General features: G+C 45.5%; 1 protein-coding gene across 1 annotated transcript in view; it reads right to left on the reverse strand.

The window, feature by feature from the left end:
* Window positions 1-25,593, reverse strand: part of AK4 (adenylate kinase 4) — a 199,291-nt gene that overhangs the window by 53,280 nt on the left and 120,418 nt on the right. Inside the window, exon 4 of the mRNA XM_069232502.1 lies at window positions 9,631-9,803. Coding sequence (XP_069088603.1) covers window positions 9,631-9,803 — 173 coding nt within the window. The remainder of the gene's footprint in view (window positions 1-9,630; window positions 9,804-25,593) is intronic.

Consider the following 25,593-nt stretch of genomic DNA (forward strand, 5'->3'; position numbering starts at 1 on the left):
ACCAACGAATGAGACCAAAATAACATCAAGACGCCAGAAAAACAAATAATGACATACATATAGACAAACACATATTTGCCGTCATATAAAGTATATCATATACTAACTAATGTACACTTCATACACCAAAAAGAGTTGGTCAAATAACCAAACATGAGTTCTATATATCTCGTTGTTCAAAACTGTACTGAGGTCAATGTCATCATCATCTCCAAATTTCTCTAAAGATTCAGTTCCAATACGTGCAGAGATAGATGTCCAAAATGCATGTCCACATCATAATACAAAAATGTTCTAAAGGTGATTGAAAATAGTACATATACATCCAATCCGGCCTCTTCTTGTAATTGGGAACAAAGCACCATCACTTATCTGAGTGATAATTCACCGTTGCCGACGCGCGTTTCTGTGGACTTACACCATCCAATTCAATCAAAATTGTGTATGCCACCTTCGTCAGGGAAAATTATCAAAAATAGGCACTGCGTCATTTTTTGGATCTAAACATAATTTAAAACATACATATAATTTAAATTATATTACCTTCTTACAGGGAATTGTTGTGTCTGTTCCCGTGCTCAACATAAATAAAAGTGGGTGTGAATTTTCATATTGTGTGATACACCACCAAACTGGTGATAAACCAGAACCCCTTATCTTGAACCTCATATACGAGTGATCTACAGGCACATTCAACCACTTGCAATTCACCAGTTGAACCAACAGTAACTCAACTATCATACCTGATGATGGCTACGGTATGGAGCAACTCTAAACAAACTTGCATGGGTGGGGGGGGGGGGGGGGGGGGGGGGAGTTGCAAAGAAAAAACAAAAAGACAAATTCAACTGCTGCAAGGTCGTCTTCTAATGTGTCAAACTTAGTGTACTTTCAAAGCTGTCACCAAGCTCTGATAAGCCGCTATCCAGGGGGGCCCAAAGAAAACCGCATAACTAAACCAATGTGGGAGCGAATGTCTGAATGTATGTGACAGAAAGTCACAGTCTTTGCTACCCGCACGGCGGTTGTAAAAAAGAGCTTACCTTTGACTCGGTCGCTAATTCAATCCTTGATTTGTTTATTACTCGATCCTGGCTGCTCTTCATAACGTTCGCGGCCATAGAAGGCACCACTTATATACCGAATACCAGACACCGAGAATTACCAAACATCAAGGAAGGACTCTGGACCCTCCAATGTGCACTGAAGACACTTGCAAACATGGCGGCCATCTTGAAACTATGGCAAAATACTTCAAAACTCTAACAAAACAAAACCTATATTTGACAAAATGTACATTTAGTAGACCCATTGTTTGAAAAACAGGACCAAAAACAGAAGCAAGACAAAAATAAAAATAAAACAAAAATCAAACACCTAAAATATACTGTGATTGCACCCAAGCAGAAATCACCAACCCATTCCGGGATGTCATCCATCTGATTATACATCACTCATTAGGCAGACTCTGAAGGATAAACATTTTTTAAATGCTTTTGTTTTTTAAAGAGCATTATACCAAGGTTTTTCTTCATTTAAACCCTTCTCAAATGTCTCTAAATAAAAAATAAAAAATACTTCTCTCTTCTTTCTAACTAGGTCTAAGCACACGCCACTTTTTGGGGAAATTTTCAGTAGAATAATCCATCTCATATCGCCTTCATTGTGAGCATGTGCAATCCAATGTGTAACTAGAGAAGCATTCAGTTTGCGTGTTCTTATGGCAGATTTATGTTCGCAATGTCTGATTCTGAATTCTCTGGACGTCTCGCCCACATAGCCTAAGTCACAAAGACATAGAATCAAATACATCACATTCTCTGATCTGCAGTTTGTCATAGTTGTCAAAGTAATTGCTCTTCCATTGTGTATAAGACTGTCGGTAACCATAGCCCCATCACAGGCATGACAATTACCACATTTGTAATTGCCTTTGATTGGATCCAGCCCTACAATGGATCTTTGTACAAACTCCTGCGTACTCCTAACGGCTAACCGAATCAAAATGCATTGCACATTTTTATTCCTCTTAAAGGCAAAAAGGGGTTTATCCAGATATGTAGAGTCATTCCCAATATTCAAGATACGCCACTGGGAGTTTATGATCTGCCTAATTTTATCATCTAAGTTGGAATGATGTATAGCACTTACCAACCTCTCATTGCCTCTTTCCTTTCCATGGAATAATGACTGGCGGTCATAGAATTTTGCTCTCAAGGGAGTCTTTAATCACACTCTGGGGATATCCTCTCTGACTCAATTTTTCTGCTAGGACCGCCGCATGTTTCATAACGTCCTTCAGCTCTGTACAGTTTCTTCTAAGACGCAAAAACTGGCTAAAAGGAATAGCCTGTCTTTGACTTCTTGGATGAAAACTATTGAAATGCGGAAGAGTCTTTCTTGTTGTGGGTTTAGTGACCAAAGACACTATTAGACATCTATTACTATGTTTAACCCCTTCTGTGCCCAGGACGTAATGGTTACGTGCTGAGGCACAGTGCTGCTGTGCCCAGGACGTAACCATTACGTCCTGTGCACAGAGCCCAAAGGGAGCGCTAGCGCTCCCTCTGTGGGGTTCCCCCCCCACCCCCAAGTCAGGGATGGAAGGGGAAGCCCTTCCCCTCCCACCCCTGACCCCCCCAACCCCCCCGTGACATCAGCGCGTGAGCGCGCGCTGATTAGTCACAGGGTCTCCCCCATCGCGCTGGAAGCAGAGCTTTGCATTTCTCTTTCAATTCCATGGGGGAGGCCCCGAGAGGCTTCAAAGGGAAGGAAATGTATTTCCTTCCCATTGAAGTCTCTCACAGGGTTTCAAAAGCCGGATTGCTTGCAATCCGGCTTTTGAAACCCCACTAGACACCAGCGATTTATTTATTTTTTTGTGAAAAAAAGGGGGGGCAGAAACCATTAGACACCAGGGAGTTTTTTTTTTTTGCGCGAATTTCACGCAAGGGGAGCGACCCCTTAGGCAAGGGACGGAAACTGTGTGGGGGGGGGGGGGAATTATTTTAGGCCATTTCTGCCCCCCTGGGGGGTAGATCAGCCTATTTTGATTAGGCTGATCTGCCCCTAAGGGGGGCAGAAACCACTAGGCACCAGGGATTTTTTTTGTTTTACAGATGGGGAGCGACCCCTTGGACAAGGGTCGCTCCCCTGGAGGGGAAAATTGTATTTAGGCCATTTCTGCCCACTTTGGGGGCAGATCGGCCGATTTTAGGTCAATCTGCCCCCAAGGGGGGCAGAAACCACTAATCACCAGGGATCTTTTTTTTGCGCCGTCACGCAAGGGGAGCGACCTTGTAGGCAAGGGTCGCTCCACGGGGGGAGGCAAAATTATTTTAGGCCATCTCTGCCCCCCCTGGGGGCAGATCGGACTATTGGTATTAGGCCGATCTGCCCACGGGGGGGCAGAAGCCTCTAGTCTTTTTTGTGTGTTTTTTTTTTTTGTTTGTTCTTTTAGAGATGGGGAGCGACCCATCGGGCAAGGGTCGCTCCCCTGTGGGGCAAATTGTATTTAGGCCATTTCTGCCCCCCTTGGGGGCAGATTGGTCGATTTTAGGTCAATCTGCCCCCAAGGGGGCAGAAACCACTAGGCACTGGGGATTTGTTTTTTGGCGCCAATGTCACGCAGGGGGAGTGACCCCGTAGGCAAGGGTCGCTCCCGGGGGGGGGGGTTCGGGGGGCAAATTTATTTTAGGCCATTTCTGCCCCCCCTGGGGGGGGCAGAAACCACCAGACGCCAGGGCAAAAAAAAAAATTTTGTTTTTTTTTTTTTGTTTTTGTTTTTTAGAGATGGGGAGCGACCCATCAGGCAAGGGTCGCTCCCCTGGGGGGGCAAATTGTATTTAGACCATTTCTGCCCCCCTTGGGGGCAGATTGGTCGATTTAATGTCAATCTGCCCCAAGGGGGCAGAAACCACTAGGCACCGGGGATTTGTTTTTTGGCGCCAATGTCACGTAGGGTGAGCGACCCCGTAGGCAAGGGTCGCTCCGGGGAAGGGGCAAATTTATTTTAGGCGCCAGGGCAAATTTTTTTTTTTTTTTTTTTTTTTTTTTTTTTTTTTTTAGAGATGAGGAGCGACCCATCAGGCAAGGGTCGCTCCCCTGGGGGGGAAATTGTATTTAGACCGTTTCTGCCCCCCTTGGGGGCAGATTGGCCGATTTTAGGTCGAAACCACTAGGCACCGGGGATTTGTTTTTAGGCACCAATGTCATGTAGGGGGACCGACCCCGTAGGCAAGGGTCGCTCCTGGGCCAGGGGGGTTTTGGGGGGGGGGGTGGGGGGTCAAATTTATTTTAGGGCATTTCTGCTCCCCCTGGGGGCAGAAACCTCTAGGCGCCAGGTCAAATTCTTTTTTTGTGTTTTTGTTTTTGTTTGTTTGTTTTTTTAGAGATGGGGAGCGACCCATCAGGCAAGGGTCGCTCCCCTGGGGGGCAAACTGTATTTAGAGCATTTCTGCCCCCCTTGGGGGCAGATTGGTCGATTTTAGGTCAATCTGCCCAAAGGGGGCAGAAACCACTAGGCACCGGGGATTTGTTTTTTGGCGCCAATGTCACGTAGGGGGAGCGACCCCGTAGGCAAGGGTCGCTCCGGGGGGGGGGGGTGGGTGTGCGGGTTGGGGGGCAAATTTATTTTAGGCCATTTCTGCCCCCCCTGAGCCTATTATTAGGCCGATCTACCCCCAGGGGGGGCAGGAACCTCTAAGCGCCAGGGCAAATTTTTTTTGTGTGTTTTTTTTTTTTTTTTATAGAGATGGGGAGCGACCCATCAGGCAAGGGTCGCTCCCCTGGGGGGGAAATTCTATTTAGACCATTTCTACCTTGGGGGCAGATTGGCCGATTTTAGGTCAATCTGCCCCCAAGGGGGCAGAAACCACTAGGCACCGGGGATTTGTTTTTAGGCGCCAATGTCACGTAGGGGGACCGACCCCGTAGGCAAAGGTCGCTCCTGGGCAGGGGGGGTTTTGGGCAGGGAGCGGGGTCAATTTTATTTTAGGGCATTTCTGCCCCCCCCTGGGGCCGGCTGAGCTAGAGGCCAAAATCCACAGGTAGGCACTTTGCAAAAAACACCTGTTTTCTGTGAAAAAATATGTTGTGTCCACGTTGTGTTTTGGGCCATTTCCTTTCGTGGGCGCTAGGCCTACCAACACAAGGAGGGACCATTTTTATCGAGAGACTTAGCGGAATGCTGGGTGGAATGAAATTTGTGGCTCCTCTCAGATTCCAGAACTTTCTGCCACAGAAATGTGAGGAACATCTGTTTTTTTTAGCCAGATTTTGAGGTTTGCAAAGGATTCTGGGTAACAGAACCTGGTCCGATCCACACAAGTCACCCCATCTTGGATTCCCCTAGGTCTCTAGTTTTCAGAAATGCACAGGTTTGGTAGGTTTCCCTAGGTGCCGGCTGAGCTAGAGGCCAAAATCTACAGGTAGGCACTTTGCTAAAAACAGCTCTGTTTTCTGTGATGTGTCCACGTTGTGTTTTGGGGCATATCCTGTAGCGGGCGCTAGGCCTACCCACACAAGTGAGGTATCATTTTTATCGGGAGACTTGGGGGAACATAGAATAGCAAAACAAGTGTTATTGCCCCTTGTCTTTCTCTACATTTTTCCCTTCCAAATGTAAGTGTGTAAAAAAGACGTCTATTTGAGAAATGCCCTGTAATTCACATGCTAGTATGGGCACCCCGGAATTCAGAGATGTGCAAATAAAAACTGCTTCTCAACACCTTATCTTGTGCCCATTTTGGAAATACAAAGGTTTTCTTGATAGCTATTTTTTACTCTTTATATTTCAGCAAATGAATTGCTGTATACCCAGCATAGAATGAAAACCCACTGCAGGGTGCAGGTCATTTATTGGCTCTGGGTACCTAGAGTTCTTGATGAACCTACAAGCCCTATATATCCCCGCAACCAGAAGAGTCCAGCAGACGTAACGGTATATTGCTTTCGAAAATCTGACATTGCAGGAAAAAGTTACAGAGTTAAACGTAGAGAAAAATTGATGTTTTTTTCACCTCAATTTCAATATTTTTCTTTTTCAGTTGTTATTTTCTGTGGAAACCCTTGTAGGATCTACACAAATTACCCCTTGCTAAATTCAGAATTTATTCTACTTTTCAGAAATGTTGCGGTTTCTGGGATCCAGCGTTGGTTTCATGCCCATTTCTGTCACTGACTGGAAGGAGGCTGAAAGCACAAAAAATCATAAAAATGGGGTATGTCCCAGTAAAATGCCAAAATTGTGTTGAAAAATGGGGTTTTCTGATTCACGTCTGCCTGTTCCTGAAAGCTGGGAAGCTGGTGATTTTAGCACCACAAACCCTTTGTTGATGCCCTTTTCAAGGAAAAAAACACAAGCCTTCTTCTGCAGCCCATTTTTCCAATTTTTTTGAAAAAAACGAAATTTTCACTGTTTTTTGGCTAATTTCTTGGCCTCCTTCTGGTGAACCCACAAAGTCTGGGTACCTCTAGAATCCCTAGGATGTTGGAAAAAAAGGACGCAAATTTGGCGTGGGTAGCTTATGTGAACAAAAAGTTATGAGGGCCTAAGCGCGAACTGCTCCAAATAGCCAAAAAAAGGCTCGGCACAGGAGGGGGAAAAGGCCTGGCAGCGAAGGGGTTAATATAAACATCTAAAAACTCCACTTGGTTGCAATCACTCTTCATGGTGAATTTCAAGTTATTACATAAGTTACGCCATAAACAGAACTCTTCCAATTTCTGTTCTTCCCCTCTCCAAATAAAGAAAACATCATCAATGTATCTGCACCACAGATGAATGTTTTTAAAAAAACGGGCAATCTCATTATAAATGTACTTTTTCTCAAATGCACCCACATACAGATTCACTACACTAGGAGTGCAAGCCGCTCCCCTACCGACTCCCTTGAACTGTTGATATACTGTTCCATTAAATTCAAAATAATTATGTAGAACAGTATTTAAACATTCAATAACGAATTCATGGGATCAAAGCCCAGGACTGTGAATCTTGATTTAACACAATCAAGGCCTGTTGCGGAATGTTGGTATATAAGGCCCCCAAGTCCTTAGCTACCAATATTGGTTGTCCAGGTTCAAAATCGAGATCTTCCACTTTAGAAATAAAGTGCCCTGTGCCCCGCCCTTAGGACGGAAGCTGTGTCACTAATGGTTTTAAAAAGGTTTCTACATATTGTGATAATGGTTCAATTGCTGACCCTATAATTGAAACAATAGGGCATAGGGGCAGTAATCTACCAAGTTTTTATGTACTTTCGAGAGACCGTATATAATGGGCAATCTTGTGTGCTCTGGAGTAAAATTCTAGCTCCTTTTGGCAAATCGAACCTTGTTGTAATGCAGTGTTGTTATTCTCTTTTTAGCTTCTTAATTTGCATCTCCGGATTACCGGGTATGACTTTGTAGAAATCTGTAGACTGAAGCATATTGGACATCTTCTTGATATAATCAGTTGTATCAAATACAGCAATGCCCCCACCCTTATCACATGGTTTGATAGTGATCTTATTATTACGTTGGAGACATCGTAAGGCGAAATTTTCTTTCTTGTTTAAATTGAGTTTGAGCTTAGGAATGTGTCTCAACATATTCTCAAGTTTTCGTACCACAGCTTTCTCAAAAAGCGCCACTTCTGGACCTAAACAATCTAAGTTCGGAACAAAAGATGACGGAAGTTTCAAGCCTGATCTGTTAAATTCAGATTGGGAAGAAGATGTAGAAAAATACTATTTGAGACGGATTCTTCTAAAAAAAGGCATGCAAACCTCTAAAAAGCTCAAACCTATTGATGCTAGTACTCAGGACATATGACAATCCTTTCAACAGGAGAGCTTCTGATCTATGATCCAAAACAGTGGTACTCAAATTGAAAAAAGGAATATTGTCTAATCCCTCCAATACTGGTTGCGTCTGGTCTGCAAAACAAATTTGGTGATGAATCTGGATTCAAGGACCTGTCCCTCTATTCTGTCGAAATCTTTGTCTGAAATTGTTCCTCCTGTTCCCTAAAAAAACGAGGATTTGCCTGATAATGATCCAATTGGCTCCACCTGTTGCCAAAGGAATCAAAATTATGAGAACTGCCCTCCCTCTCCGAATCTGATGTATCTGAAAAGGTTACTACTTTTTTTGATGTCCAATCCTGTTTATCAAAAGAAGTGTGAGAGGATTGTTTATAGTAATGTTCAGACAAATAGGGGTATGTCTTTTCTAAGGTGAAATAACAAATATCTTTTCTGAGTTTAAGTTTTCCTCTTGATTAAATACTGATTAAATGACTATATTCACTTCTTCAAGTTTCTTTTTTAGCTTCATCTAATGCAGCAGATTGCTTAGGTTTATCTTCTAATTCCTCTATTTCCTTAATCCGAAGAGAAACAATTTCCCTGGCCGTCTTTATGATTAATAGCATCCAATCGTTTGAACAGCGATTAGAGATCAGAGACCATTCCTGCAGGAAATGTTTTATCTCAAAGAAACCCAGGACATTTTTTACCTTCAGCCCGTTTGGGATTACACCTGCTTTCAAATCTTTTAACAAAAATTCGGCATGTTCCTCCGAATTTTTGAGTTGATTGATTACAGTTTGATCTAATTTGATGACTTAGCATTGTAACTAATAGGGAAATAAAAACTGTTAAACGCTTTACCGAGTTGTGGTTATTCATGAATTGATGGTTATAGTTGTTTTCATCATAATGTTATTAATTGGTTATGCTTATTATTGATGCCATTGATCACTAAATAATTATTCCATACAATCAAAAAGGTTCATCGGCCTATATGCGTCCCTTTGTAAGTTTACTTACTAAAGGAACAGGCGCGCTGGAACATCCATCATTAAAACACAACTCACCTAGGCCACCTGACAACCAACCTTCTTCGCTCCATAACAATTATATTAAACAAGCATTTACAATGCAACGGGTCTCGCGTTTGCTCATGTTAGAGCTGATCGCGTTGTAAACTCTTAACCCGACTTTTCACCTATCGGGCAAAAGTGCATTTATGTACATAACCCGAAAAAGTGAAATCAAGTATGTAAAGCGCTCGACTTCTGCAAAGCAAGATCGCGCTCATAAATTACAGAAAAAAAAGTCCACGAGCCCGATGGAAAACAGCGAGCCTCGACTGTTTTCTGTACTTGGTCGCTACGCTCGAGGAGGGCTAGCCACCGGAAAAGGCATGCCATATGCGTGCCTTCGACTAATGAAAGCAAGCAGATTTTATTAGGGAAGCCCACGTACCAATAAAAAACACTGACGTGAAGTTGACAGGGCTCCGAGCCCTTTTCTAACTACAAAAGAGTCTTGCTGCGATACGCATGCGCGAGCGCATGCAACGCAGGCTCAACCCTAAAAATGCAATTTGCTGTCTTGTCAGGGGCACAAAAAGCACCATATAAATGCAAACACAATACAGTACATTTGGGACAGCGATGATCGGCTTTATTTTTTTTTTTTTTTTAACGGGCATTTCAACCCCACAATCTCCATTCACATAAAAAAAATGTTCTGAATTTGCTCTTTTAGCTTTACGAAGCAATCAAACTCCACTCGTTACTTCGTGTTAAATACATTTCTTTGTTCTTCTGATTGACTTACAATATAAATTCCTACTTACATGTACATTAGGAGGGTTGAATTCCAGATTATACACTCGCCCACTTTTTGGATGAATCCAGCGGGTGTTGAGGCGATCTTTCAAAGTCTCAAAGGGGATGTTCAAACTAATTACAAGGTCCACCTCGCAGATTTTTTCAAGTGCTTCAGCTTGAGCTAAGGTTCTAGGGAAACCTGTAGCACAAAAATACAAGAAATACCAAAAATATCTGGTGAAAACCAAAGTCGTTTAAAAAAAAAAAAATTCAATCTTTTCTACAATTTCTACAAAATCTTTTAAAGTAAATGGCATTTTATTCACACAGATCAGTCTTCTTTCATTAAAGTATAAATAAAATGGAAATAGAACTTTAACATAATGCTTAGGTTCCGCACAGATCACAATTTCACTAAAATTGGCTTTGCAAGTTATTGGCTCACTTAAGTAAATGAAAAAGATAACAGGGCTTTCATTTTTTTTGGACATTCTAGGCTTCTAGCGATATGAAATCACATGTATGCATTTTATTGCATAAATCTAAGGTAACTCCCGTACATCTATATGTTTTAGTATTACCGCGACTCGTGTTTGTTATTTTACACATATAATGGTACCTTTGTGCCTTTACATGCCTAAGCTGCTTAGGTCATCTACCTCTCTTAAAACAAGCGAAAGACCCTGGGAGGTAGACTGTTCCGCATGAGGTGTACAAATCTAGAACAGTTCGTCTCTCTACTAAAACAGTGATGGAAATCTTCACAAGCTACATGATGCCCTGAAAATAATGCTCAGTGACTGAATGACTGGAGCCACCTGAACTGGGCCAGGCTCCATCTACCTCTGCAATGGCAAAAAAACTTGGTGTCAAATATGACAACAGGCTTTCATTTTGTCCCCATATTCCATCAATTGCACAAATGTGTTTTTCGCTATAACGTTAAACTGAAGAAGCCAGAATTTGTCAAGCTTTAATAGTGGAAAACTATGGTACATGCAGCAATAACGTCTAGACCCAATTATGCTCATGCATTGTTTTGGGTGTTCCTGACTATCTGATTAAACATTTTGTAAGTTGTTTAAAATGCTGTCAGAATACTTTTGGATGTTCTGAGACGTCACTAGGTAATGGCACCCTCAAATAACTAAATTGACTACCGATTAAGAAAGACATTGCCTTCAAAGCCCTAGTTACTTCCTTCAGCTCCTTCCACAGGGTGGCCCAACATTTATGCAGAAGGTCCAAGGATGCACTTTTGATTCTTACCCCGGGTTTTGCCGCAAGACCAGGGGTGGCCGTTCCTTCATCTATTTGGCCTTTAAGACTTGGAATGAGACTCCTCTTTCCTATCGCCATATTCGCACTGAACATCAGTTTAGAAAACCAACTTAACTGATGGTTTCTGGAGGAAGTCTCTCTTTGCTTCTAGTTCCAAGACACCTATTTTGGGAGCTGTGCGCTTCATAGGTTCTGTTGTATTGTATTACATTAAACCTTCTTCCCTGGTGCACACTTGAATAGGAGATTTTACTACTGTTTAATATATGGGTGCAACACAAATGGTCTCTTCCACTCCACCCTCCAACTATCAATTGATCACTCACGCAAAGTCGGCAGAATAAAAAATAAGCATTGGCAAAGCCAGCAGTATGGTTTGCATTTTGAGATGGACTCAAATAAGCCTGCTGCTGTGGAAAGATTCTTCTGTGAGATAATGAATGTGATGATTCAGTGTTTTTTGAAGTGTAAAATAGTCCCTTATGTATTCCAATGCAAGCACCCCCATAGGAGGTGGCATGACACACCAAACAGCCAACTGCATGCGGTCAGAGGGTGGTACTCCTGTAGGCTGTCTAAATACATAGTAAATATTTGGTAACCAGTCTTGCAAACAACTGCACTGTTAAATCAGACTTAAGCGCACTGTATTGAGATTCATTTGGATATCTCGTGATTCAGGCATTCTATTGTCATGATTAAAGATTAAGGGAAACAATATACCTTCTTACACAGTCCAGGAACTACAGCATAGATAGGCGCTCCGTACTTACCTATGAAGCTTTCTCAGAAAAGGGTCTCACAAACCCCAAACTCATTAAGTTGCTCCCACCTCACCCAGTTTCCCTGCATAATAAACAGTACACCATGAATCATTACAGATATACAAACACACCAGTAAGTTCACTGCATCTGGCAGATTAGACAAATGTTTCAATTAAACTAGTACTAGTAGTCTAAAAAAAACGCAAGGCTACAGAACTTAGATGTTGGAGATTTTAAATAAAAAAAGGATACTGCTAACCGGGATTTTCATAGCTGTTTAGGGACAAGTGTGCAAAGCTCTGTCCCTGTTCTCTCTACGGGCTTGTAACAACCCCCATCATTTCGGCTGGTATGTGAGCTTGCCTTTTAAATTCACGATTTGATTAGTGAAAGGCATACATACATCATGCCTTTTCTAGTGTTTAGCTCTCCTCGAGCGCACTGGGCAACTACTGAAAACATACGAGGCTCCATGTTTTCCGTATGGTTTCTAGACTACTTTTTCTCTTTGTTTCGTAGGTAGTGCGATTTTGGTGGCCAGCAGTCGTGCGCTTTGCATGACTTCGATCCTGTTACATAGATAATTGCACTTTTGCCGGTTATATGGATAATTGCACTTTTGCCAATATGTTTCACTGTAAGCTAACTTCTGTTTCCTTTTGTGTGTTTGCTTTGCGGCAGTTGGCTCGCTTATGTGAATCTGTTTATCTTTTCATTTTCAGTTTACCTGGCAAGAAAAGACTGGTTAGGAGTTTACAACGCTAATAGCTCTAACTCAAGCAAACGCGAGACCCGCTGTATTGTAAATGCTTGTTCCTTTCATGTGATCGGAGTATCTATGGGAGGAAATGATCCACCCAAAAACTAGCACTGGCAATACTAATAAATCTCGTTTATCAATGACCGTGCTCTTCAGTCTGGTAAGTTTAGGCACTAAATATGGTTGGGGTGTTGGGCTTCTCATGGTCTGAGATGCCCAACACCCCCCAGATATTGCTGTTTTTTCCAAACTACACAGCATTTAGCGGGTCCATTTTCTTTGCTGACACAAAGGACCATGGCACTCTTGCTACACTACTATATATAGGACTTCTGATGGTCCCATACTTATTTGGCAGTCTAGCACGTCATTTTCTCTCACTAATTTAGTGCTTAATGGCACCAGGCAGTCATATTCTCTTTCTATCAAGCATATTGACAAGCAGCTTAAACTGTTCTCTTCTTGTGCTCACTGGCTGAGGAAACATGCCACACACTATCCAAAATCTGGCCCTAGGCTACCACAACCACCAGCATAAATATCTGCATTAGTAAGTGCTCCTCAGATTCTGAACACTAACAAAACAGAACTCTCCTGACAACTCCAGTTGCTCAAACACCACCTATCTATAAATGGTTTGTTAAAGATATATCTATAGCTAGACTAAAGGCACTGCAAAGCAAAATGTGTGCCCTGCCCTCAGCATGCTTCTTAGAAGTAGGAAACCATTAAATCGACCTACTAAACAAACAAAAAACAAAAAAATAGAAAATAAAAATAAAGCCCAGACGTACTACATGGACTTTTGTTAGTATAAGCAAGAGTGTTTTTTGTTTGTTTTGAAGCAAGCGATTATTCCCAGCTTCCATCTAACTTTCCACAACTCCCAGACTCCTGTGGGTAGTATTCCCTTAATACTTTGTGATGCTTTTATATGCAGGCTGGCAAAGGGTGCGAGCTTTGCCATAAATCATATCTGCTAGGTTGTTTACGTCACTTTCAGGTGGTTTATTATAAGGGAAAACAATTGCAACTGCTATACTTTGGGAGTATTTGGTCTCCCTAATTCTTTTTAACATATAAAACGTGTTGCTCCTTTCCTCCCTATGGTTATTGATAAGGAAGGATGCTGGTTTGTAGTATAGGATAGTTAGAGGAGTGCATGGTAATATCAAGGCTAAGTATACTGATCTGGGCACGTGTGACCCTGTAAAATTTTGTTACACACAGCCTACAGAAGTGTAAAAAAAGGCACTGATATGGTCCCATAAGCACTGAATAGAAAACTCAATTATAATAAGCATTGGCAAGCCGAAAAGGTCTGCGGCTGTCAGCGTCTTTTGGCTTTATCAATTCTCGATTTTTTTGTGATTCTAGTAAACCTATGTGTTTTAATTTTCACTAGTGGTAACCAATAATGCAAAAGTACATTTTTAATCAAGACCTTTTGATCTTACTAAAATTATATATCACTACAGCGTACCGCTTGGGGCGGTACAACATTACAGTTCAGCTATTGGATAACTTCACTGTGAATGGCGGCATTTTGTTCTTTCACAAGGAGCACTTCCTCACACAAAGTAATTCCCTTCAGTGCCAGGGTCTGAGATATTTACACTCTTACCATAAATTATATATACATAATTGCATTGAGATCGTTCTTCAACAAATCACAATCCACAAATATAACTTGTTGCTGATCATCTGTGAAAATGACAAACCAACCGCAAGCAAGACATGCTCTTTTGGGACTAAAGGAACAGTATAAAAACACTACACACCGGAGTGGCTTCGGGCGTCAAGATGGTGGTCGCACTCTAAGAGTGGTCCGGACCCCTCCGTCATCCGCCCGCTGAAGCCCCTACCATCCCACTCCAGAGAGTACCCCCAGTAACTCCCACAAGCTCCCTGGCCGACCAGGAACTCAGCAGCCAGGTGAACGTTGTGAGGAGGTGACGGCGAGCCTGCGGATGGCCGGGCCCAGATCGGCGGCCAGAAAATGGTGCGAGGATCTGAGACCACGCCCCGGGCTCCCAACCGCGGCGGGGGCTGCTTGACTGAAGTAAGCGCGCCGACCCGGAGGGGCAGCAGGGAGGCCCGGGCGATGCCAGTGAGTGGGCCTGGCGACCAGACGTGCGGCGGTGGCAGACCCCGGGGGCAGGAGTGGTGGACCCCAAGGGCAGGAGTGGCGGCCTCGGGCTAAAGAGCCGGAAGTGTGGCCCCCTCCAAGGGGTGGAACGGGGGTGGCCAGGCCGGACCTGCCCAGTGTGGCCGCGGTGGCTGGTAGGCTCGGCGCGAAGGGACCTGGAGATGGCAGTTGAGCCGACTCGAGCAACTGACGCCTCAGAGGAGACCAGGCCCCCGCGGCGAGGCGGTGCAGGTGAGTCATGGGGGGCCCGGGACCTCCCTGCAGACTGAAGGATCCGTGGCTGGCCCGTCATGAAGAGTTGGGTGAGGCGGTGACCTGTCTGGCGGCCCCCTCGGGCCAGGGGTGCGGCCTGGGGCCCCAGAAGAGCCACGGAGGAACGGGGACGCAGAGGCAGCGGGCGCGGCCTGTGACCTTGGGCCTGCTACCCAGGAGGGTCGTGGCGTGGACGGCGGCGGATACGAGTACCCCACTCCCGGGGGAGCCCCCACTCAAAGGAGCAGCATAAACACGACGGTCTCCGGGAGGTGAGGGGCCCCTAGAGACGCCGGACGGTTGTGGTTGGAGTCAGGTGGAGCGGGGTCCGAGTAGGCCGTCACCTGGGCCTGAGGGAGGACTGCCCGGGACACCTCCGCTTCGCTGAGGAGTGTTGACCTGGTGTGGGGGAGACGGGCCTTGCAGGTGGCAGCCCACTGCGTGGGGTCTGCGGACTGGAGGATCGCTGGAGAGACTGTCTGGCCGAGCCCGGGACCTCCACCCTGGAGATGTCCTCTTCTGAGAGACAGTGAACACAAGGAGACACTGTGTAGTCAGGGGCCCCGGGAGTGATCGACGCACAGTGCTGTGGGGACACCCACCTGGCCCCCCGAGGCGGGATGGGTAAGGACAGATCTGGCAAACAGCCCCTGGCGTCTCAACAGAGGATTGACCAATTTACCACACCAGCGCCCTCTCGGAGTGAGGGAGACATGGCATCTGGGGGGTCTGCTCCAAATGGGGTGAACGTCATCCTTCAGGCCATCCAGTCATCGCAGCTGGCCGTTGAAGCCAAGATCGGGGAAGTGCGGGAGGACATGGGCCTCATAAGACAAGATCTTCGAAACGCAGTGGGCCGAATCACAGAGGTGGCAGGTCGAGTCTCTCAAAAAGAAGATGACCTAGCTGATCTCAGGACTAAGGTGGCCCAGCTGCAGACTCGAACTGGCGAATTGCACTGCCGTGCGGAAGATGGGGAGAACCACTCCAGGCGCAATAATCTGCGCTTCATTGGGTTTCTGGAAGAAGCAGAAGAAAACTGGACCCCTGAATTCCTGGAGCGCTAGATCAAAACCCGGATGCCAGAACAAACTCTTTCCCATTGGTTTGCAACCGAGCGGGCGCACAGGGCCCTGGCCCCGCGCCCCTCCCACCCCCCTGGGTGGCCCGAAAAGACCAATGATTGCACGCTTCCTGAACTTTAAAGACCGAGACAATATCCTTAAGGAAGCCAGGCATTGCCCAGACTTCCACTGGGACAACCACAAACTTTTGATATTCCCAGACTACACCCGGGAGGTCCAAACGGTCGTACGAGCACGTCAAGCAAAAGCTTAGGGCAATGCAGCTCACGTATATGCTCCTCTTCCCCGCGCGCCTGAAAGTCCTTATGGGTGAAAAGTCCTACTTCTGTGAATCTCCGGAGAAAGCATAGGACTTGCTGACAGAGGAAGGCGTCGGGGCTCGGAAGGGCAGGTGCGCGAAGAGGACGAAAACGCACCAAGTCCCGACGCAGGAGACAAGGGGGCCCTGATAACCGTTGGCAAGGACTTGAGACCAGGACCCGGCTCCCAAACAGAAGGAGACTCTGTAGATGCCTCGGGGTAGAAGTATGGGGGGGTGGAGGGGGAGTTCACTGAGCTGTTGCGATGTTTCAATAGGGTTCCTTTATTGCCTTTTTAATTTATCCCTTTGTTTGAGACGGTCACCCCTAGACCCATGACAGGCACACTACACTACACTACACTACACTACACTACACTACACTACACTACACTACACTACACTACACTACACTACTGTATCCCACGCGTGGCTCTCATTGACAGGTCCTTTCATGGAATGTGAATGGGCTCCTAGACAAGATCAAGAGGTCCACGGTGTTTAACACGCTTCGCAGATATGCCCCCTCAGTGATTTTATTGAAAGAGACCCATTTACTTGGCACGAAATGCCCCATGCTTGTGCGAGGAGGGTACAACAAAGTCTACCATTCTGGATTCTCAAGGGGCTCCAGGGGGGTGGCCATTCTGCTCAATCGTTCATTGCCCATGGTGGTTACTGCCACCCAGTCTGATCCCCAGGGACGATTCGTTGTGGTGACCAGCCCACTCCACAGGTTGCCGATTAACTTCATATGTGCCTATGCCCCCCGAATGCGTTTGACAGCTTCTTGCTTACACTCCATGAGGTGCTGTCGGGGCTCCCCCAGGGGATTACTCTGATAGGCAGAGACTTCAACTCCGTCTTAGACCCCAGGCTGGATGTTTCAGGTCCTGTAACCGCCAGCCGTTCCTGCCGGGCGGTGGGCTTGAGTGGCTGGGCTGAGAGCCTTGGCCTATGTGAGATCTGGCGAATCTGGCACCCCAGGACTCGACAATACACCTAGACATCAGCAGCCCACCAAACACACGCTAGGATTGACCTCTTATTCATGCCAGCGCTAGACGCCGCTAGTGTCACTGGGGCTGAGATACTGCCACACGGGGTCTCAGACCATGCACCACTACAAATGGGTGGTACGGATCCTGCCCAGCGCCTGATATGGCGCCTGAACGTCTGGCACCTGCAAGACAGAGTACACCCTAGCAGTTAGAGACCACCTTAATCAATACTTCGAGCAAAAACTTAGGGTCGGTGCAGTCGCCGGGCACAGTCTGGGCCGCATGTAAAGCTACCCTCCGGGGACACGCCAAACATCTCCTCCGCATACGAGAACGTGCACGCAACTTGCAGGTGTCAGAACTTGAGGCCAGGGCATTGTGACTTGAATGCCGGCTTGCAGTCTTCGCATCAGCCTCTACCGCGAGGCAACTCACCATGGTCAAAGATGAAATTAGACACTTAATGCTGGAGACTGCGAAGCATCTCTGGCGAGCATCAGCAGCCCGGGTGTACGGTTGGGGGGACAAGAATGGGAAACTCCTACACTGGCTAGCCACTGAGCCGCTAGAAGATAGAATTATTTCCAAAATAGCCGACGAGTCAGGAACTCTTTCCAGGACACCAGGTGATATTGTGTGGAACTTATGCAGAGCGGCCCTGGCCGCTAGCGGAAAGGGAGACATTGTCCTCCCAGAGATTTCACAAGTGACCAGGGGTAGCTTGAATGAGGCCATAAGCCTCGTAGAAATCAAAGATGCAATAACAAAGTTGTCACCGGGTAAGACACCTCGTCCAGACGGCTTCCCGGTAGAACTATATGGTAGATGAGGAGACATCTTGGGCCCTCACTTGCTGGCTATGTACGAGGAAGGGGAAAAAACAGGCTGTTTCCCATACGGGATCGACCAGGCCACCATTGTGGTGATTCCCAGGACCCAACCTCCGTCGCACCACTGCTCAGCATACCGTCCCATCTTCCTCTTAAATACCGAGATTAAGGTATTATCCACGATCCTTGCCACCAGGTTGAGGGTGGTGCTTCCCTCGCTGGTTCACTCTGACCAATGCGGATTAATGCCCACAAGAGGTACAAGACACTGCATCCGGTGCCTACATGTTGCCCTAGCCCACCACGAAGCCCTAGCTCCCTCCCCCTTGGCTCTTCTCCTGCTAGACTTCGAGAAGGCCTTCGATACCATGGACCGGACCTACCTGGACCAAGTCCTGCAAAATAACGGATTTAGGCCCAAATTCCGTGGCCTGGTGAAGCTCCTCTACTCCCATCCGACCGCCCGAGTCCAGGTGAATGGGGTGATCTTGGATCCGTTTCCCATCTGTCGGGGCACCCGCCAAGGGTGTCCATTGTCCCCGCTGCTCTTTGCACTTGCGATAGAGCCTTTGGCAAAACTATTGAGAGAAGACCCCCTAATTGAGGGTTGGTCATGGCCCGTGGAGCCGGAGGACCGTGTGGCATTATACGCAGATGACGTGCCTATATACTGGACCAATCCCGCCTGGAGCAGTCCTCGAATCCTGCAAATCCTGGGTCTCTTCTCCGAGGCTTCTGGCTTGACTCTGAACCCCAGCAGCTCCCTATTGGTCCCCCTGCATCCATCTAGAGACTGCATTGAGTGGCAACAAAACATCCCTATTAGGCGCAACAGTTTTAAATATCTGGGTGTGCAGGTGGCACTACTGCCGGAGCTGGCATGGGCGCTCAACATCACACCGCTCTCCAGATGAATTAAAGACGACCTTCAACGTTGGCGAGTCCTGCCTCTCAATCTGCTTGGCAGAATAGCACTCTATAAAATGATGATCCTTCCTAGGCTCCTTTACCTACTGCATAACTTTCCGCACCAAATTCCATGGAAATGGTTCAAATAAATGGATACGGTAGCACGTCAGTTCCTGTGGTGCAGCACCCGTCCTAGGCTGGCCCTTAATGCCTGCCAAAGAGACGTCTACGATGGGGGTCTGGGAATGTCCAATATTTACTATTATCACCTTGCGATGCATCCACTCGTAATAAATTACTGGATGGGGTGGGGGGGGTTGGACGGATCCAGCATACCGACTGGAGCTCCAGACGATAGGTTACTCCAGGGTTCTTGAAGCACTATATGGTCGTCCATACCCCCAAGTGACCCCTGATGTGACTAAGGTGGTTCTGTTGGGCTGGTGTGAAGCCCAGAGGGTGTCGGGTAAGTGGGGCCATCTTACCCAGCAGACCCCATTATGGCATGGGGGATGGTTGGCAGATGTTTCAGCACTGGAAGGATTTCAGAGATGGGACAGTATAGGAATCTCCACGCTAGGAGACGTCTTTGGGGGGTGGGGGGGAAGGGGGTCACACATGCGATCCTTTGAAGAGCTCCAGCGACTCTTCTCACTTAACAAGACTCAATTCCACAGGTACATGCAGCTCCGCCATGCTTTACAGGTGTACGTCCAAGCGGGAGAGACCACCCCCTGAGTATAGTCCCATGGAGGCGAAGGTGCTAATGGGGAGCCTGGGCGAGGGTGGGGTCTCACAGATTTACCGCTCGGCCACTAGGTGGGAGGTTTGGGTGGGCCACACAGAGTAAGAGGATTGGAGGGAAGTGCTAATGGTCCCTCGGACTCTAAACATGGCCACCCGATTTCGAGTGTTACAGACCTTCTGCCTACACACAGCATACCTCACGCCCATTAGGTTACACAGAGCTGACTGCCCTCGATGCTCGGGCCCGGATGACGATTTTTACCACATGGTGTGGTCCTGCCCGACCACAGAGGCCTGCTGGAGGGCGGGTGCGAGAGAGGTCTCTTGGGTCCTGCGGGGAGAGGTGGAAGTGGCTCCGCTGCCACTCTTGCTGGGGGTCATTGGGGGGGGGGGGGGGAAATCGAGAAGAGCAGATCGAATCTTCCTGGGTGTGGTATGTTTGGTGGCCAAAAGAGACATAATGACGGACTGGAAGGGAGGGGTGGCTCCAGCGCTGGCCAGATGGAGATGAGGTGTGGACTGATGTGTTCAACGCAAAAAACTTGTATATGAAGCCAGGGGGTGCCCAAACAAAGACAACAAAGTGTGGGGGAAATGGGAGGCCATGTGGTGAACTTAATTCGCTCATGAGCTGCACGGTCCGTTGTGGGGAGCCCACCCCTAGTAGCAACTCATGGGGGGTCTTCTTCTTTTCTCCCTTTTCCTCTTTTCTTTTCTCTTTTAGAATATGTCTGTGCATCTGTACATTGGATGTAAAGTTTTTTTTTTTTTTATGGTAGCTTGTTTGGGACATGGGAGGTGACTGTCTCTTGGTACCATTTGGTATCATGTTGTGTTTATTTTAATTTTATTGTTTTTGCAAAACCAATAAAGTTCTTCATAAATAAAAAAAAATACACTGCACACCACACATCACATATTTACAAAGTCAGGATTAATGGCTATCTGACCAGTAACTCAGTTTGTGTCATGGGATGATCAAGTGGGTTTAAATTAATTCCAGTGAGAAGAGGGGAGCACGAGGATATAACAGTTTCGGGTGCAAACTTCAGTTTGCATAAAAAAAGAAAATCCAAGTCAGCCATCTTTGCCAAAGCATTAATTGCACATATGCGACAATAAGTTGCCCATGTTCAAATTCCAAACTTCATACTATTTCCTCCGTTTTTTGGCACGTGTTGAGACTACAGCGGAAATCTTCTTGAGAAACAATTTTGCACTATCTGATAACATCCTGGACAGGTTTTATATCGTCTATAAACATGTGGCCAAATAGCCTTTGGTATGCATTTTGCACATGGGAGCCTGTGCAAACAGCAACCCAACGTGGTATCCAGTTTCGGGTGCATAATTGGGTGTGTACCTGAAACACAATTAGCCCTGTAGTTTGTAATCAGGACTGGTTTATATTTAGACTGCAATTAGCTTATGGGGAACTTTCAGTGTTGTAACCACCTTTTGTTTGCTGATATATACCACCTGTGTGCACTGATTGGCCTCTGATTCACATATAGGCTCAAAATACTGTTGCTCTAGTAAAACGTCAATGTAATGGAAAACCTATTTCAAACTTTCAATCATGTCAGTCGTGTGTAATAACAAAAAGGTGGCTGGGTGCCTCAACGTCATTTTTTAAAGTGTAATACATTAGTTGAAGTCATAGAAACACTGCCACATACCTCTGAACACAAACTGTACTGATAGAGGAGCCTTCTGTTCCATAGATCACATAAATCTCCAAGTCGGAAATTCTAGAATATTTTATGGATCCTTAACGTCACGCAGCCCTGTGTCTAATACCTTCAGATAGTTGAGGAGGTCTGTTCTTAAGCACACAAGTTAACAAGCATTTGCAATGCAATGGGTCTCGCGTTTGCTCGAGTTAAAGCTATTAGCATTGTAAACTCCTAACCGGACTTTTCTTGCCGTGTAAACTGAAAATGAAAAGTAAACAGTTTCACATAAGCGAGTCGATGGCTGCCATGAGCACGAAGCAGACACACAAAAGGAAACCGAAGTTCGATCGCACTGAAACGTATTGGCAAAAGCGCAATTATCCATGTAACCGGCAAAAATGCAAATAACCCTGTGACGGGGTTGATGTCATGCAAAGCGATCGACTACTGCCCAGCGAGATTGCGCTGCCTACGAAATAAAGAGAGCCTTGTATGTTTTCAGTAGTTGGTCGGTGCGCTCTAGGAGGGCTAAACACCGGAAAAGGCATGACATATGCATGCCTTCCACTAATGAAATTAAGTGACTTTCAAAAGGCAAGCCCACAAACCAACCAAACTGATGGTCGTGACATGGGCATGGTTAAAAGCCCACAGAGAGATTACCACAGGGACAGAACGCTTTGCACGTTCGGCCCTAAAAACACTTCAATTGCATCTTCAGCAAAGCTTTGGGTGGTGAGGAAGCCATGGTCAAAAAATCTTTTTTGGGCAACTCTTACTTGGATGGACAAACTGGGCAAATGCCAGACCGTTGACATAAAATGATGCATCCCATTTTACTGAAATTGCATTTTGAGGTCTATGTGGATGAAGGAACAGAGTTGTCAGAAGCTTCCAGATATAATTTGCAAAGTTGTAGTAAAGAGTCCACAGGTATCCACCGGTTCTATGAAAGTTCCTTTTTATGGTTCACATATACCTAAATTATTTCAGCACCAGAATCTTTGATTGTCTGGGGAAGTGTCAGACCATATGTTTAACAATAATTAATAGCAAGCTGTGTGTTTCAATAGCCTTGCCTATAGTAAGTATTTGTTACACGAGTTTGTCAGGTTGAACACCCTAAGTGGTTTACCCTAACTATTAATAGCACTGCTTTAAAACATATGGGCACCAGTTAATGGAGGTCCTGGAAATGAGAAAACAGCCAGGGTCATAACGTAGTTTTAAGCAGGGGGGTTGCCTGCACTGCCCCTAATTTCTCCATTTACACACAACCTGTAATATACATTAAAGTCACTTGAAGTCCACCGGTTATAAACTGTGCACCAGTGAACTTATTACTACATTCTGAAGATAGTTACTTTGGAACACACCTAATAGGGATGCCAAAAAAGCTGTACGCCTTCAAAATTTATTGTAAAATAAACAGAATAACTATTAAGACAACAAAAACTGAAGTTATACAGACAGAGAAGAAACAATCTATTTTTTCAAGAAGCATCTGTAATCTGAACCTGGAGAGGTAGCCTATTTTAAGTAGAGACAATCAAAAGTATTTCAGCTTTATGGAATCATGAATGTGATCATTTCTACTGAAAAAAACACATTTGGTATTTTATCCCTGATAGTCTCACAAGTATCTTTACGCCGAGAAGAAACAACTATGGGTTGTGAGACATGTTGGTTGGCTTATGAATCTGTACACTTACATGACTTCTAAGTGGATGTTATAAATTTCAGAATTGATCATGTGCTTTGAGATCCTCGCGGTGAGTAGTGCGCTTTACAAATCCCTGATTGATCATAAAATGCCTCTAAATCTTTGCACTTTAAGGATTACAGATGGCACTTAAGGAGTGTTGATTGCCTTTTAGAGTGTACGCCACGTCTGTCTCACATTAGCTAAGGCTCCCATTTTCCAAAGAGCATTTGGTATGATGTACATGCATGATTATGTTTATGGACAAGCTTTAAAACAGATAACACTTTGCAAAAGCATGGTGAGTACAGGAACCAGAACAATAGAAAATCTCCTTTACGTACTCTTACGTGTCTTTGTGACATGAGCCCAAAATGTCGAGGCCCCTATTAGTTACAGTGCAAACGGGGCACAGTCCTTCCTATCCGCACTAATTGTATATGAATGTTCTGTAAATATTTCCATTTTATAAAAATTTTTGATGATTTTCAGGTCTATTTACAAAGGCACGTAAGGGTACGAAAGAGTGCTACAGGAGAACTACTTCACATACTCATAAGTGCCTTTGAGAATCAGTCCCAATATTTCAATGATTAATCTGTTCTGCATATTCATTTGAATATCTTGGGAATAATATATATATATATAAATATATATATATATATATATATATATATATATATATATATATATATATATATATATATATATATATATATACGCATATGCATACACTTTTGTCCAGGGTAAAACAACTGCAGTTGCTGTAGGAATTTATGTGCACCGGACCGGAAAATGAATGCAAATAAATGAATGGGGCATCCATTTAGTAAATATGGATACCTTCTGAGACTGTTGTGAACATCAGCTCCTAGCTGGCAGTAACTACTTCAGCCAAGAAGCGAGTGAGCACAATTTGAACTGCTCTAATAATATACGCTTGTGTTGTTGGGTGATTTTAATCTTCTGCTTTGGTCCAAGTTACGATTGAAGACCTTTTGTGAACACCCAGGTAAAAAATATTTACATAACCCAGTTGAGGAAACTTAGGGCCTCATTCCGACCCGGACGGGCGGCGGACGCCGCCCGCCGGGAGGAAACCGCCCAAACACCGCCCCGCGGTCAGAAGACCGCGGGGGGCATTTCAACTTTCCCGCTGGGCCGACGGGCGATCTGCAAAAGATCGCCCGCCGGCCCAGCGGGAAAGCGCCTTCCACGAGGATGCCGGCTCCGAAAGGAGCCGGCGGAGTGGAAGGTGTGCGACGGGTGCTGTGGCACCCGTCGCGCTTTTCAGTGTCTGCTAAGCAGACACTGAAAAGCAATGTGGGGCCCTGTTAGGGGGCCCCTGCAGTGCCCATGCCATTGGCATGGGCACTGCAGGGGCCCCGAGGGGCCCCACGACACCCGTTCCCGCCAGCCAGGTTCTGGCGGTGTAAACCGCCAGAACCAGGCTGGCGGGAAGGGGGTCGGAATCCCCATGGGGATTCCCATGGGCAGCGGGAAACCGGCGGGAGACCGCTGGTTTCCCGTTTCTGACCGCGGCGTTACCGCCGCGGTCAGAATGCCCATGAATGCACCGCCTGCCTGTTGGCGGTGCATTCGCTGCCCTCGGCCCTGGCGGATTCAATCCGCCAGGGTCAGAATGAGGGCCTTAGTGTTTTCTTTACAAATGAAAGCACCTCGAACATACATGTGAAGGAGTAGATTCCTGAGATCATGGATTCTTACAGCATGAAAAAGTAATTAGAAAAAAATCAATATTTTAGATCTGCAAGGAATGCAGTGGACTAGATTTTGAAGGAATCTTCTTCAAAATGAAATTTGTTGGCAAAAGTCCTTCTTTCGAAATTCAATAGTGAATTATTATTTACTAACACACAATAGAATAGGACTACTGAGCATAAAAGTGCCAGTACCATACTCTTGTTTACCACAAATTGTTATTGGATTTAATTACAGAATGTTTCTTATGTCTGTATCACTACACATGCCTTTTCTTATTCATGAAGACAAATTAATCGTTTCCAAAATTAAATGTACTAATGGAAAAATCATTATTTGATTTTTCTGATTCTCTAACTGGGACCAGTTTGTACCTACGGTTACAAGTCAACGAGCATGTGGTTTAGTTTTACAACATCTCTAGCATTTTTAAATTTCAAATTTAGAGAATCTGCAAACTGTTTATTATTAAAACTGTTCATTTGAGGCTTAATGAATTCGTGTGAAAGCTCATTCACCATTTTATGATCTACCCAACACCGTTAGCAGTGCGCGGGAGAGAGAGTCGATACCAAGGAGTTAATGGAGTAGCTTCTGCAGTGCTTAACTTGTAAATAAAAACGTGCCGGTGCCCAAAGTCCTCCTCTTAAACACGCGGCTGCTGCAATTGAATGTGGGAACACCAATACTGAAGCGGCGTAATTCTGAAGACATCTCGGGCCTCTTCAATGGATATAAAGCCACTCCCTGCCCCTTCAGGTCACTCTTGCAACTTTCTACCTTCTCCCTTTGTGACGCTCTTTCGTTTATCT

Source organism: Pleurodeles waltl, chromosome 4_2 (genome assembly GCF_031143425.1).
Source record: "Pleurodeles waltl isolate 20211129_DDA chromosome 4_2, aPleWal1.hap1.20221129, whole genome shotgun sequence".
Classification (NCBI taxonomy): domain Eukaryota; kingdom Metazoa; phylum Chordata; class Amphibia; order Caudata; family Salamandridae; genus Pleurodeles; species Pleurodeles waltl.